Source organism: Haliotis rufescens, unplaced genomic scaffold (assembly GCF_023055435.1).
Source record: "Haliotis rufescens isolate VD_foot unplaced genomic scaffold, xgHalRufe1.0.p SCAF_10, whole genome shotgun sequence".
NCBI lineage: Eukaryota > Metazoa > Mollusca > Gastropoda > Lepetellida > Haliotidae > Haliotis > Haliotis rufescens.
The window spans coordinates 35,827,447-35,842,436 of record NW_025963780.1 but is presented as its reverse complement, the minus strand read 5'-3'; the positions used below and the strand labels follow the sequence as shown (position 1 = coordinate 35,842,436).

Here is a 14,990-nt window from a genome sequence, read left to right as displayed (position 1 = left end):
TATCAACCAAGACAGCGGGTCTGACCACTCGATGCCGTTAGTCGCCTCTTGCGACAAACATAGTCGCCTTTTATGGCAAGAATGGGTAGCTGAAGACCTATCCTACCCCGAATCTTCACGGGTCCGTCAGGTCATGAGAAGGGTCGATGTTTATGCCACAATTACGTTTAAATGAATGGTTATAACAACACTGGTAGGGCGATGGTGTAGCATGGTCAGTCTGTCGCTACACAGAGGTTCGATTCCCACATGGCACCGGGGATTCCGTGACAAAGTAAGTCACAAGTACCCACTGCGTGCGAAAAACACTGGTTGATAGGGTAGTCTTTCCAGACGTGGACATAATATCACCAGCGTGCATACGGCCCCGGTAACGTAAGCGTTCTTCATGCTATCAACCACTGGTTTGTCTGGCCCAGACTTGATTATTTACCAGCCGCCATGGTATAGATGTCCTGTTGGGGCGTTAAACAACAAACACACATAAGCCACGTGGGATACGGACACACCGCTCTGTGCAAATTCTGATGCAAATTCCCGGGGCTGGGACGTGAGATATCCCCTAATATCGCCGACACCTGATGCGATATGCGATCAAATTCAATTCTTCCCATTTTCCCTATTTTTTCATACCCCACAGAGACGACAGGGTAGCCTCGTGGATAAAGCGTTTGCCCGTCACGTTGAAGGATCGGGTTCTGTTTTAAAAAGCTGATGAGTGATGCCAATTGTCAGTGCCACCAGTCATGAAATGGCCAAAAGTGGCATAGAACCACACCCACTCAATGTCACCCGCTTTCATAACATAAAAGGGGGCACGGGTGGCCCAGTCGTCTAAGGCGCCGCGATTCGCTGTGCAGAGTTGCGTCCCTTGGACACGCCAGAAACCTATGATTGTGGGTTCGAATCCCGGTTCGCCCCGATTATGTTTCTAGGTTTGTCAGCACCATACCCATGCTCGTGGGTTTCACCGAAGTGGTAAACGTCTGAGACCTGCATCGCTTCGGGCTTTCCTCCCACATTAAGCTGACACGCCGCGATATAACTGGAATACTGTTAAAAGCGGCGTTAAACCCAACTCACTCACTCATAACATAAAACCCCTTATCAATACCTCTGTCTAATGCCCCAAGAGCGTGCAGTGTAGGAGGTACGGTACACGGCGCCATATTGCCATACAATAATGGAACACAAGAACGAATTGATCAGAGTACCACGTGTCCCACCAGATGGCGCACCGCACGGGGACAGGCCGACACAGTACGTAGTTGCACGCTTTTCATGTGGACATACTGGTGTCACGGACAGGGTGCATGTTATGTGCTTGCAGAGAATCAGTGATCTCATCACAGCAGTCGATGACAGAAACATTGTGAGTCAAGATATTGTCGTGTAACAGCTTTGTCAGTTAGAGTGTCGAATGTCACCTGAATCTGAATACAAATCAACTTATCGACCTATAGTTCAGTTTCTTGTATTGTTATTAGACTTACTAACTGTTAAAAAATGATTATGTTTTTCTTTCGGTTCATTGAGGCATGAATCGAAAACCGATGTGCAAACTGTATGAATCCGCAAACTGAAAAAAATACACAGTCAATGCTTATAATTTAAATTCAACAACGAAAATATGTTTTATCTACAATAGTTTATCCCAAAACAGTTGTATATATACTGAACAACAAAAGTTCCTGTGACATTGAATAAGATTTAATGCAAAGTTATGTTTTTTTTACCAAATCTGAAACAATTCGGCTTGCAACAGATAAAAGACTTCTGTGTTCAAATTGTTTAATTTGCCATACTGACTTCAGAAAATGCGTGATTTCATAAAAAAAAGATGAACATGCCAAAATGTCTATTTACAAATCAATAGCGTGTGTGTCCTCCTCTGGTTGCGATGCAAACAACACATCTTCGTCTCATGGAATGGACCAGGCGTCGCACAAAGTCCTATGGGATATCTGTCCATATCTGCTGGAGCATGTTTCGAAGTTCCTGGAGTGTCTGTGGAACATGTGGTTGACGTCGAAGGCGCCGATCCGTCTCATCCCACATGTGCTCGATTGATGAGATCAGGGGAGCGAGCCGGCCAGGGGATGACATTCACGTTGTTTTGTTGAAGAGAATCCTGAAAAAGTCGAGCAATATGAGGCAGGGCGTTGTTATGTTGAACCATGACCATGACGCAAAAACGGTAGAACAGGGGCGATGATCTCGTCGCGGTAGCGCTGTCCATTGAGATTTCCCTCTACCACAATCAAACGGGTCCTCAGTCTTGCTGTAATCCCACCCCATACCATAACGCTGCCGCCCCCGAACCGATCTTCTTCCATAACACAATGATTGAGGTAATGTTCACCTCGACGTCGGTACACTCGAATCCGTCCATCGCTGTGATTGAGGTGAAAACGAAACTCGTCAGTGAATAGAACTTGTCCCCACTGTATGGCCGTCAAGCGTAGATGCTGTCTGCACCACTGTAGACGTGCTTGACGGTGGTTTCCTGTCAAAATGGGACGTCTGGCGGGTCTTCTGGCGACAATCCCTGCACATCTGAGGCGACGACGTACGGTTTGTGAAGATATTCGTCGTAGGCCAGGGATGCTTCTTGCAGTCACTGTTGCTGGCTGAAATCGATTACTATGGTGTGTTGTTCGAATCCAGTTGTCTTGTCTATTATTGGTTACGTGGCCTGCCAATCCGAAGATGGTCTCGACTGAATTCGTCTGTTGCCAACGTTGTCATAAACACCAAATGTTGTTTCTGTGGACGTTAAATTGTCTTGCAACATCACGTTGACTCGATCCTGCTTCAAGCATACCAATGGCTCGCAGACGCTCATTTTCGGACAGGCGTGGCATTTCGTAACGTTGAATAATTGCGTAATGTTTTAGTTTTTCTGAGTGGTTGTTGTCAGCACGATGCTAAACAATGCATTTGGAATCCCATTAACGCACATGTTTTTATACCCATTCTTGGGGATAAACATTCCAGGTGTAGGAATACGTACTGTGGCGTGACATGAATCAGGTGATTGTTTAATTTATGCACATAACTTGACACGCCTACACAGTCAGTAGCCAATCAACGGAGCGTAGGATCCAAACAATGTTCATAGGACCTGTCAATCAAGGCAAGAGGCGAGAAGAACTGCAACAGTCAGACTGTAACGAACCGGAAGAAATATGTCCGGGAGAAGGCGACTGTTTCAAATGACATGGCCAGTTTCCGCCAGATTCAAACATTAGTTCCCTGAAAACGGGAAAACATAGTTGGAAAAATGCTAGTTAGAAATGAAACCCGAAGACTTGAAAGTTTGCTGTTTCATTCATTCTCGACCTTCGGTTTCAAAGGGTAGTTTGGACAATGAATATGCATGAATGTCACTAAATGTCCTGTGCATGACGATACACGTGAGCAGAAAGGGAATTCCCTCGACTGTAACATTTGGATCCCCCGACATTCCGCAGAAATAAAAGTAGTGCGCCTCGGTGGGCGTGGCTTAAGTTTTTACATTCATTGGGAAATGAATGCAATAACACGTGACCAATTCAGCTGATCAGAATGCAGGAATTTCAATGAACACAACGAAAATTTAATTGTATTATAATGATTTTAATATTTATCTTGCACATACATGTATATCGACACATTCATTCCAAAACGCAGCAGCATATGTTGGGATCATGACGGTACTTCGTCTTAAGCGTGAGTAATCCCGACTTACGGGATCGGGTGGTCAGGCTCGCTGACTTGGTTGATGCATGTCATCGTATCCCAAATACGTGGATCGAGGCTCATGATATCAATCACTGGATTGACTGGTCCAGACTCGATTATTTACACACTGCCTTCATATAGCTGGAATATAGCTGAGTCCTAACAGAATCCTACGGATCGGGTAATCAGGCTCGCTGACTTGGTTGATGCATGTCATCGTATCCCAAATACGTGGATCGAGGCCCATGATATCAATCGAGGCCTTCTTCCGAACGGCGCCTCATCTGTAAGTCAATGAAACACTGAACTCAAATTATTTCATTTTTGCGTCGATGATGAACAAAGTTTGCATACTGTGGGAATTTAAACAAAAAGTTTTCACCATGTGATAGTTGACGTTAGAAATTAAATGTGATCTGAAAGAATTATCCATTTTAGGTGAGTTCCAGGTGTATCACTCATATTTGGGAATGATATTTATGTCACAAGGAATAGACTTGAAAGTATAGTAGCGAATAGGTCCACGCAATTTATAAAGAAAGAATGGCGATATCATATCGTGGATAACCGAGGCTGTTCTGATCGCAGTTAGAGAAATGTCTTTTTGTGTTGCACAAATAACAAAAATAACACCCCAAACAAAAAAACACATTACCTGAAATTAAAACATAACTACCTTTGATCTTGTGTTGGCTTTACATTTATTTACAATCAAATCATGATGGAAACAATTGATGATAATAACCAAGGTATATATATATATTCAAGAGTGACCGAACAAACCAATGAAAGCACGAAGCGTAACAATGGGCAGTACGTAAAACCGCGCAGAAATGTAATATGTTGTGGTACTTATCTATATCTATACAGTTCGTGTCCTCTTAATTTTGTGATATAATTGTAGACAAAACATCCAGAGACAAAATAGCTTCTTAACCTTCTATTTCCCGCTTGTTATGTCGACTTTCGTAGGATTCTGTTAATTTCAAGATTGTAATTCAGCTCTTGTCCGGAACGACACGACTTTCTCCGAATGACATTTCGTTTCCGGAGCGACACGACTTAATCCGAATGACATATGTGGCCGACATGAACACATGAAGTTTTGATGAGACACGTCGTGTTTCTGTAACTGATGCAAATGATTCGGTTAGCTGGGCAGGCCCCTTTTCACAAAGCGATCTTAGTGCGAGGACGATCGTTGATCTCATATTTTCACATACACTTTCAGTTGCAGCGATTACATCGCAATGTGGGGAAGAGTTATTGTAAACTATTATTCATTACGTCACGCTTTTGCAGCCATTCTGAACGTGCATTTTAAACAAGTAAAACTGATGCAGCTATAGATCATTATGCAAAAATATAGAGACATAATATCAACCATACCATGGTTGAAGTCGGAGAAGTCACTAAAATCTGATTCTGGAAGTAATATCACCATATTCTCATGATTCCTCCATTAGTAAACATGGTATATCTGAGGCTGCTTTGAACACTATTTCAGTTATATCACGGCGTGTCAGCTTAATCTGGGAGAAAATCCCGAAGCGATGCCGGTTTTTGACGTTTAACACTTTGCCAAAGCCAACGAGCAGAGGGATGTTCTGAGCATCTCTGTGTCTCACAGTCAATCGACATTCTTGGTTAATGAACAGAGGTGTCTGGTGATGTGTTTAAACTAGTAATTACTGAATCTGTCTTGTTAACAGAAACCAAGTTTATGCTGTGTCAGCACGTGTATTATGTATCCGTCCCACATGTTTCGAACAGTCGCCTCCTTCACCCACCCCAATGTATCACGTAAATCATATTGAATATTTTACGAGCGCTTCTAGCGGGACCTGATCGACCACTCAAGGGTTGTCTTCCTTGTTTGGTTGAGAGTTGAGAGTGCGCGACCATATATGTCAGTGTCATGGGTGCCAGGTGTAAATCAACGATATGTTAACATAGTCTGTTTTCTTTGTCTTCTCCAGAACAATCACAGATTCTTTGACACAGTTTTGAAGCAGAACGCTTTCCTGACTGATCATGAAGCTGGAGATCTTTGATCAGTCCGAGGGTCCAAGTCCAAGTGAATGTAGCCAATGAGAAAACTTTTCTTTTCTGATTGGTCGATACCGGCGAGACTTTGACCAATCACTGCGTCACCGGTTTTTTTTATGCAAAGTAACTTTGTGCGATCAGGTTACTGGTGTGGGTCTAGTCTGCACAAAGCGTCAGACAGGCGTCGTCTTGCCGAGAGGGGACGTCGCACTCTGAAATAGTTACACAAAAAGTAAACTCATGCATGACACTGATGATTAATATTTCTGAAACATATCGTGATATTTGTTGATACTGAAGATACAGGAGATGATAATGAAGATGATAGTGGTGGTGGTGGCGACGATGGTGGTGGTGAAGATACAGATGATGATGATGATGATGATGATGATGATGATGGAGGTGAGGTGAGGTGAAATTGGGTTTAACGTCACGTCCAAGATTATTGCACTTATATAGCGACGTGCATGCACGTGTGTGTGTGGCTGCTAGTACTAGTCCGGACTGATGCCGATTTATAGTGCTAGCCCACTGAGATACCACGCCGCAGTTTAACATGAATACCCCACTCAGACACAGTATACTGACTCCGAGCCGACCAGTCCTTGTTTTAGCCACTTAATGCCGAGCGCTAGACATGGTAACAACAAGTACTATCTTTTAACGTCTTTTAGTATGACGCGGCCGGGGATCGAACCCCGGACCTTCCGCTCTCCGGGCGGACGCTCTACCTCTACACCACAGAGGCGGTCGATGATGATGATGATGATGATGATGATGATGATGATGATGATGACGACGACGACGACGACGACGACGACGACGACCACCTGCTGCTCGTTAGTCGACTCTTACAAGCATGGTATACGAGGTATATTTTGACCAGGAATCCACACGAGACGCCGATGTCGATGTCGATAACAACGCGGATAACGTGGTCGTCTTCCACTAAGAGACTCAGGACATTCTCCATAAAATGAAGCTATGTGAAACTTAGAGGAATCGAAACAAGACTATTTGATTATTCGATAAGGGAGTAAATCCTTATGTGGAGTTAATCCGTACCACATGCTTATGTAGGGTTAATCCGAATCGCACGGTTATGTCGATTTAATCCGAATGACAAGCTTGTGTCGAGTCATCTCATCTTATATGCTTGTAGAGTTATCTCGAATCACAGGCTTATGTCATATCTTAGTTATCTCGAATTATCTTCAAATCAAAATATGTTTTTTTTCTAAAACTGAAAAAATCGTTCTGAACCGTGTTCTCAGATATTGGCACTCAATCAACTGCCGGAGGTACCATTGGGAAGTAATGGTTCATCCGCTGAAACAATATCAACGTCAGACATTTGGGATGTGATTTCCCCGAGTTTGATCCGAAGCTTTATCCAAGCTAGATATAATTCATTATTGACTAGTTATATTTTCCTTAGTCTGAAATAACTACCCAAAATAATTGTTAAAAGAAATCGGTGAAAAGGAGGAGGTTGTTTCGAAAACAAGTCATCATTGTGTGTAAACATCATCAACACACTCCACAACCCGAGTATCATGCGAAAGTGGTCTCTGAGTCCTTTGCCCCGTGAACCACGGTGACTTCATCATTACATTGTCTTAACATGTGTTTCCTTCAAACTGAAATAAATATACACCGAGAGAACTTAACTGTATTATGTAAGTAGAAACAAAATACTTGACAAGAACAAACGGCATTGTTTTGAATCTATTTTCCCGTTCCATCTTAAATTTGAAGAGGCCTTGTCATTTTCCCGGCCCCTTGTGTGTTCTCTCCAGTGTTTGGTCAGCTTTGAACGACAGCCCGAGTCATGAAACCTCTTTCAATCCGACCTCGAGTAAACACTCCAGCTGGCTCCACAATGCTAGACCATGACGGGCCCTTGAGATCCATACGTATTACTTAGGAAAACTAACGATTATACACCTTCTAGTGCCAGTCTCTCGTGCCTCGTTTAATTTCCTCTTTGTACAACAGTTTAAAGAGTAAATAAACTGAAGTTGGGGGAGTCTCAAGTGGATAGTTGATCTGTCGAAAGGAGTTGCGGTCGGAAATAGACGGCCGCCATTTGCAACAAATTTCATCAATACATATTCGATTATAAACTCCGGTCATAAGTACGAGTTGGTTTCGGTTGCCAACCCGTATTGTCTTTCTGTTGGTCTCCCGCTGGATAATGTAAGAGAAATATGGATCAATAAAATTGTGGGTGTCAGAAAGCAAGGAACGTCCATATGATAACGATTTCACACGAGGCCGAGAATTGTGTTTCGTGTTATGATTCCTTGAAAGGTTTATGCGTATAATGTCTTGTTAGTCCACGTGGTATTTGGCGGGTTTTCATCTGATGAAGATCAACTCTCATCATGTAGGATGTTGGATTCTAACACCATCATATACTAGTCAAAAGAAATTAAGGACCAACCGATTCTTTCATATTACTATAGTTAATCTGTCATGGCAGATGTTAATTACAGATTATCTATAGCAATTTTGATAAGTATACATTTGTATGCTCTACCCACGAGTTTTTTTAGAACGTTGATGAGAAGGCCTTTTGCCCTAGGGGTAATTGTTAAAACAATATAACCATTTGTGCAATATAATCAGATCGCCTCCAAGTGTTTTTTTTTAATTCTCTTCTATTTAGAAACAACTTCGATCATTTTGGCTGGCTTAACAGTAGCATTCAACATTTCAATATAACACGAAGAGTATCGACTGTATGAAAATGACTCGATGAAATATGAAAATATATCACATATTACGCATATAACGTTTTCAGTCCCCAAGCACCGCTACTATATTCTGTGAATTAAGATATTTTCGGATAACCGATAAGAGAAAACTGACGATGAAAGCAGGAGACCTCTGAGAGACCTAAAGGCCACAGGCGTAATTAGGTTTATCGTGCAGATACATTTTCCATTTTTTAATAAAACACAAATTGTATTCTCCCGTTTTGTAAAAATAAAAAAAAAATTAATCAGAAGAAAAACGAAATATGATCGAGATAAATGTGGTATGTAGAGATAAGTACAAACGTTCTTTTATATGCTGAATGACACGTCACAGACTATCTACTTCGGTTATATAGCTTTTTGAATGTGATTAATATATTGAAGGTTGTTGATAAACTCTAGGCTGCCTTAATGGTGACAAAGGAACGAGCTGTTTTCTGCAAGTACTCAATCACTGCAGGTTCCCCAAGTTTGTCCATTTTTCAAAGACCCCTACTTATTTTACTGATTTGTCACAGCGAAAACAATTTGCTCAATTGACTCAAGTGTTTGTGGATATACCTCTGTGACATCATGCGATGTCCACGACCAAAGGTTTCACTTTTACGCAATTCCTACAGTGAGACTCAGCGCTTATCAATCAAAGTTCGTATGTCACCACGAGGAGAGCAGGGAGAGAATAAATAACAATAAAATAATAATAATAACAATACAACAACGAGGATGCCAAACCAATGTATAGAACAGAAGGGGTGTTCCCTTTCAGATGAGGTCTTATCTAAAAGGGTTGTTGAACACAGCTGCCATTCCAAATGAACGAGGAAGCGTGGTTTGACGTCGCTTTTAGCATTCACCCAGAAATTTCTCCAAGAACGGGTTCCACAGATTATATATACTAACTTTACGACGTGACGTGCAAACACTTTAATAACTAGACTTCTCCCACCGCCCTTTTCACCTCCACGCTGAGCGAGACTTCTCGGACGTATGTGTACCTCACCTTGGTACTACCATATTTGGTTTTGTACACCGAGTTTCAATGTACACTTCTGTGTTACATGCTAAATGTTACACCAAAGCTATTACAGTAAACTACGGTTATAACGAACTCGGGGGGACCACTTATTCTAGTTCGCAAAAACCGTAGTTCGTTATAAGCATACATAAAGCATATATACAACAAATGGTTGGGATTAAAAATAAGTTCGTTATATCCGTCAGTTCGTTATAAGCGTGTTCGTTATAAACGTAGTTTACTGTACTACGCACTCATTACTAATCAGTTCTCAAATACAGTTCAACGTACTATTTTTTGGTAACTTTAAAGTATCTGAACAAATTAACGTTAAACTATACTGCTCCACTTTTGATTGGGATATTTATCTATTCCATGAATCAAAGAATGATTCTCAAAATATGTCAAGTGTGTATTTAAATATGTCTGACATATTAAGTTGTCAACCGATCCCTCGGGGTATATGTTGTGATGTACCCCGTGTGTGAGCCTATGTACCCCGGGCCGTCAGGCTTACACACAGGGTACATCACAACATATACCCCCAGGGATCGATGGACAACGAATTTATCGCACCGACATTCGTTCATACAGACCTGGAATAAATGTCCGAAGTTTCGCTGAATAAAACGCTTTGATTCAGCCATTTTGACAGCTAGCAGACGACACAAACAAACGAGTTACTTCCTTTTACCCAATCGGATAAACATGGGTTCATTTGAGCTCAACGATAACTATGCAAGAGAAGCGAGTAACCTCAGGTTTGTTCCGATTGATTTCTCAGCGTGGTACATGAGCGGGCTCCATTGAAAAATGTTGCCAGCTCGTTAACCAATCAGAATTTAGTATTTTTATGTAAAGGGAGATAAATCTCTTTATCTTTATCAAACTTTGAGTAGTATATACAAAACGGTGAATCGTACAGTATCGTGGCAGGGGGAAAACGAGCCCATCCTCGACTATCCAGGGCAATATATTTCCATTCTCTTGTGTTAAACACCCTGGACCCATTCGCTATCATAGCTTAGTCTTGGAAGTCACGTCGCTTCTATCGCTAACTCAGCACAGAATTTCTCTCTCTTGTGAGACTAATTAGATTGGATGCAATTTTTAGCGTCTGCTATTGGAATCAAAACGAGTCTATGTTAGGGAATTGGTCAAGGGTGCTTATCGTCATAGAATATACATAACACCTAGGATAACCGAAGATGTATATATACTAAAGAAAGTTAGGAATCATGAATAGTTTTTGGAATATTTGTTTCAAATTGCGTGCTCAGTTTTCACTACAAAGAAATGTTCCCCCAAAATATTCATGATCCCTAACTATTTGTGTAAAGTATATATGGGAGAAATAGGAAGACGTCTACACGGAAGCGGAAGGAGAGAAGCCAGTAGTTGGTTTTGTAATAGCGCAAAGCAGCCTTCACAGTCTCATTCCAGCTTGAAGTAGCGTAACTCAGACACGTTAATGTACACCGGGAGTGTCGTAGCGCCCATGTCGCTCTGTGGTTCGGACTCTGTACATCCTGAGATTGATTCGTGATCATCTTGTTTCTTCCTGGCACTGAATCTTGAATCTGTACGATTCAACTGTGTCGTGTATTCTATTTGTCATTCCATACATGTGCACGGTGTATTGTGAAGCTGGTATAACTAAGGCCTGAGACTCAGTATCTCACATGCAGTGGATCTAATTTGAATTGTTCAATGCCAAAAGCATGCATTTAATATGTCGAATTTAGTAACGATATAAGAACGGATACATCTGTTTGGAAGAGGAGAGATGCGTTCGGTGACTTGGCAAGTTTCTTTTAGTAATCGTGCTAATTTGTTGAACATATAACACCAAATATACCCATAGTACGTTTACTTTCAGATCACCTTTAAACTCCCGAATGTATGAATGGTTCGTATGTTACGAAAAATGAGGGGTGTGGGTTTGAGTGTGGGGTTGAGTGTGGGGTGGTGGTGTGTGGCTGTTTCGAAAGGATGTGAATGTTGTGGTGTGGGGTTGAGAGTGGTGGTGTGTGGCGTTTTGTGGTAGTGTGTGGTGTGTTGTGTTGTGTAGTGGTGTATGGGGTGTTGTGTGATGCTATGTGATGGTGTCTGGTGGTGTGTGGTGGCGTGTGGTGGTGTGTGGTGGCGTGTGTAGGCGTGTGGTGGTGTGGGCAGGTGTACGGTGTGTGGTGGCGTGTAAAGGCGTGTGGTGGTGTGTGGTGTTTGTAGGCGTGTGGGGGTGTGGGGTGGTGTGTAGTGGTGTGTGGCGGTTGGGAAAGGGTGTGAGTGTGGTGGCGTGTGTAGGGATGTGGTGGTGTGTGGTGTGTGTAGGCTTGTGGTGGTGTGGGGTGGTGTGTAGTGGTGTGTGGTGGTGTGGGGTGGTGTGTAGTGGTGTGTGGTGGTTGGGAAAGGGTGAGAGTGTGGTGGGGAATCAGCGTATGCGATACGACTCAGTATGATTTGTCAGTTTACCAACCTCAAAATAACACCTGACCTATTAACAAAAATGTCCAATTTTAGAGAGTCTTTACCCTCCCAAAATGAGCTTTTTTAGAATATATCCTTGGTGTCTCATTGAAGTTTTACAAGAGTGAACAGAAATCAAAGAAATACAAAAGTATAATCCAAATAAGATATCACGTGGTATCAGTAAATAAATTCAGTGTGACAGTGTTAGTGTGGTCAAAGACAGGCACATTCACATATTCACAGCCAAAACGAGTTTATTAAAATACTGTTCAGCCCAAAACACAAGAATCAGCACAAAACCTATAAAATATACGACGTACTTCGTCAGCTGCACACACAGTCATCCCTACAGTGGCAGGTCCACAAGCAGGATGGCAAGAGAGAGAGAGAGAGAGAGAGAGGGGAAGAGTCCAATATGCAGTCCACATAGGGTGTGTATCTACAGGATCTACACGAAGCAACAGAGTTAATATAAGCCTGCGTGTTTCATTAGTCAAACTGGTGCTTTTTCGAGCAATCAGAGCAGTCACACTCCTCACACAAGCACGTGCATCGCATGCTGTTGCTGTTATCAGCCTCTGTGATCGTGTAATCACGTGCTGCAGGTGCGCGCTTGTTCCAGATCTTTTTATTCCTGAAGGAGACCATGAACACTACCTCGCTTTGAGACAGGAAGAACGACGATGTCCGGGAGTTGCGTCTACGTGCGCGCACATTCATCGATCGGCTCAACCGGAAACGGTACCACTTCTTCTTTATCACACCACGAACCTGAAAGACAGAGTGCGCATGTGTACTGTGATCAACATCCAGCTAATCTTTTCTAAGCAAGCATTCTAAAGATTTTACTGTTGGTACAACTTTGATTTCGATTATTTTCGCATACCGGAAGTCTAAATTATGGCTCAGTGATGCGACTTAAACCACTGGGCCACAAGAATCCTTTTTTTCCCGGATTGAATTTTTTCAGGTGAACAATTGACTTGGCTTTGCAGGTGTTTGTGACGGGTGCCACCGGCTGGGCAGGATACGCTCGCCTTTTCGTGGACATCTGTATCATCACTATTAGATAGTGGTTCCTAAACAAGGTTATGGTAGCTTTTGTCGCTTCATCATCATCGTCACCATCGCCATCATCATCATCACCACCAAAGAAATTGTAAGGAAGGCATGGAATAGCGACTTACTCCACAAACAATGGATTAAGGCACTTACCTCACTGTTCATGAAGCAGTAGAGGAGAGATATAAAAATACCCTGCAAGAGAAAATTAACAAATAAGTCCAAGTACGTGCTTTTTAATACGGGAATTATAATTGTCGATATAGATAAATATGTTGCCAAGAATCTGTTTGCATTTTAAAAAATAAATCCATGGAAATAGACAATTTGACTTCAATATTATCCGATTCAATCCCTTGTGAAGGAACACCTCATTCCTCGACCGTAAACCCCGCTTTAAATGCCCTCTGATTTAATCCCTGGTGAGGGAACACCTCATTCCTCCACCGCAAAGCCCTCTTTAAATGCCCTCTGATATAATCCCTGGTCAAAGAACACTTCGTTCCTCGACCGTAACCCCCTCTTTAAATGCCCTCTGATTTAATCTCTGTGAAAGAACAACTCATTTCTCGAACATAAATCAATGCCCTCTGATTTAATCTCTGTGAAAGAACAACTCATTTCTCGAACATAAACCAATGCCCTCTGATTTAATCCCTGGTGAAAGAACACCTCATTCCTCGAACATAAACCAATGCCCTCTGATTTTATCCCTGGTGAAGGAACACCTCATTCCTCGACCATAAACCACTTTTAACTTCAGTTACCAATTTTGGTCGAGCAAGCAGCATGGGACAAGGGGAGTAACTCTTACCTGACAAGCTGGTAGAACGGCGTTTATAACACGATAGGCTTTAGTGAGGGACCCGTTTTCCTCTGGTTTCAGAAGAAATAAAATATTAATGATACCCAACAGGGGAAGGAGCACGGCTGTGGCCTTAATTGCTTTTCTGAAATTAAATAAAAAACTGTACGTTAAAATAGGCGTGAGGAGCAGCTGACAAGGTTGTAGTTCAAAAAAAATTCTATAATGAAGAAGCACATTTTGGAGCATGAAAGCTTGTTTTGATTCTCGGGGGCACAGGTGCGAGGAATTAGAGTAGCCATATGCGGAAGATATTAAAGAGGTGTGAGGTAACAGAACAAATTATTGAGCCGTTCTTCATGTTTTCTACTCCCAAGAAAGTTAAGGACCATCCGATTCTGTCATATTACTATAGCTATTGGAGTGAGTGAGTGAGTTATGTTTAACGCCGTTTTTAACAGTATTCCAGTTATATCACGGCGTGTCAGCTTAATGTGGGAGGAAAGCCCGAAGTGATGCGGGTCCCAGACGTTTACCACTTCGGTGAAACACACGAGCACGGGTATGGTGCTGACAAACCTAGAAACATAATCGGGTCGAACCGGGATTCGAACCCACAATCATAGGTTTCTGGCGTGAACAAGGGACGCAACTCTGCACAGCGAATTGCGGCGCCTTAGACGACTGGTCCACCCGTGCCCCCCTAGCTAGTGGTGACATAGTAACTATAGCAATAGCCACACACACTAAAGCAATGTGAGTGAGTTATAACTTAACGTCGCATCGGCATTATTTCAGCCATATCGTGACGAAAGCAATATGATGACAAATTAACGAAAGTAATATGATAGAATCGGGTCCAAAAGCTTAAGGACCACGCTTTTATTTCATACGACTATAATTAATCTGTCATGGGGAGACAGATTCGTCAAATGAAAGAATCGGGTGTTCCTTAACATTTTTTGGTGGTATATGTTTTATTCGGAGTGAGGTGAGGTACAATTGGGTTTAACGTCCAAGATTATTGCGCTTATATAGCGACGTGTATGCACATGGGTGGGTGGCTGCTTGTACTAGTCCGGACTGACGCCGATTTATTTTGCAG

General features: G+C 42.3%; 1 protein-coding gene across 2 annotated transcripts in view; it reads right to left on the bottom strand.

The window, feature by feature from the left end:
- Positions 1-4,407: 4,407 nt before the first annotated feature.
- Positions 4,408-14,990, bottom strand: part of LOC124131028 (corticotropin-releasing factor receptor 2-like) — a 96,242-nt gene continuing 85,659 nt past the window's right edge. Inside the window, exons 10-13 of one of the 2 annotated variants that reach the window (XM_048389986.1) lie at positions 13,895-14,030; positions 13,234-13,275; positions 12,676-12,789; positions 4,408-5,984 (exon numbers count right to left, since the gene is read on the bottom strand). In XM_048389986.1, the coding sequence (XP_048245943.1) occupies positions 5,946-5,984; positions 12,676-12,789; positions 13,234-13,275; positions 13,895-14,030 (331 nt within the window). In that variant the 3' untranslated portion in view covers positions 4,408-5,945. Of the gene's footprint in view, positions 5,985-12,254; positions 12,790-13,233; positions 13,276-13,894; positions 14,031-14,990 lie in introns of those variants that run through there. The other variant, XM_048389982.1, reaches the window with a different exon arrangement.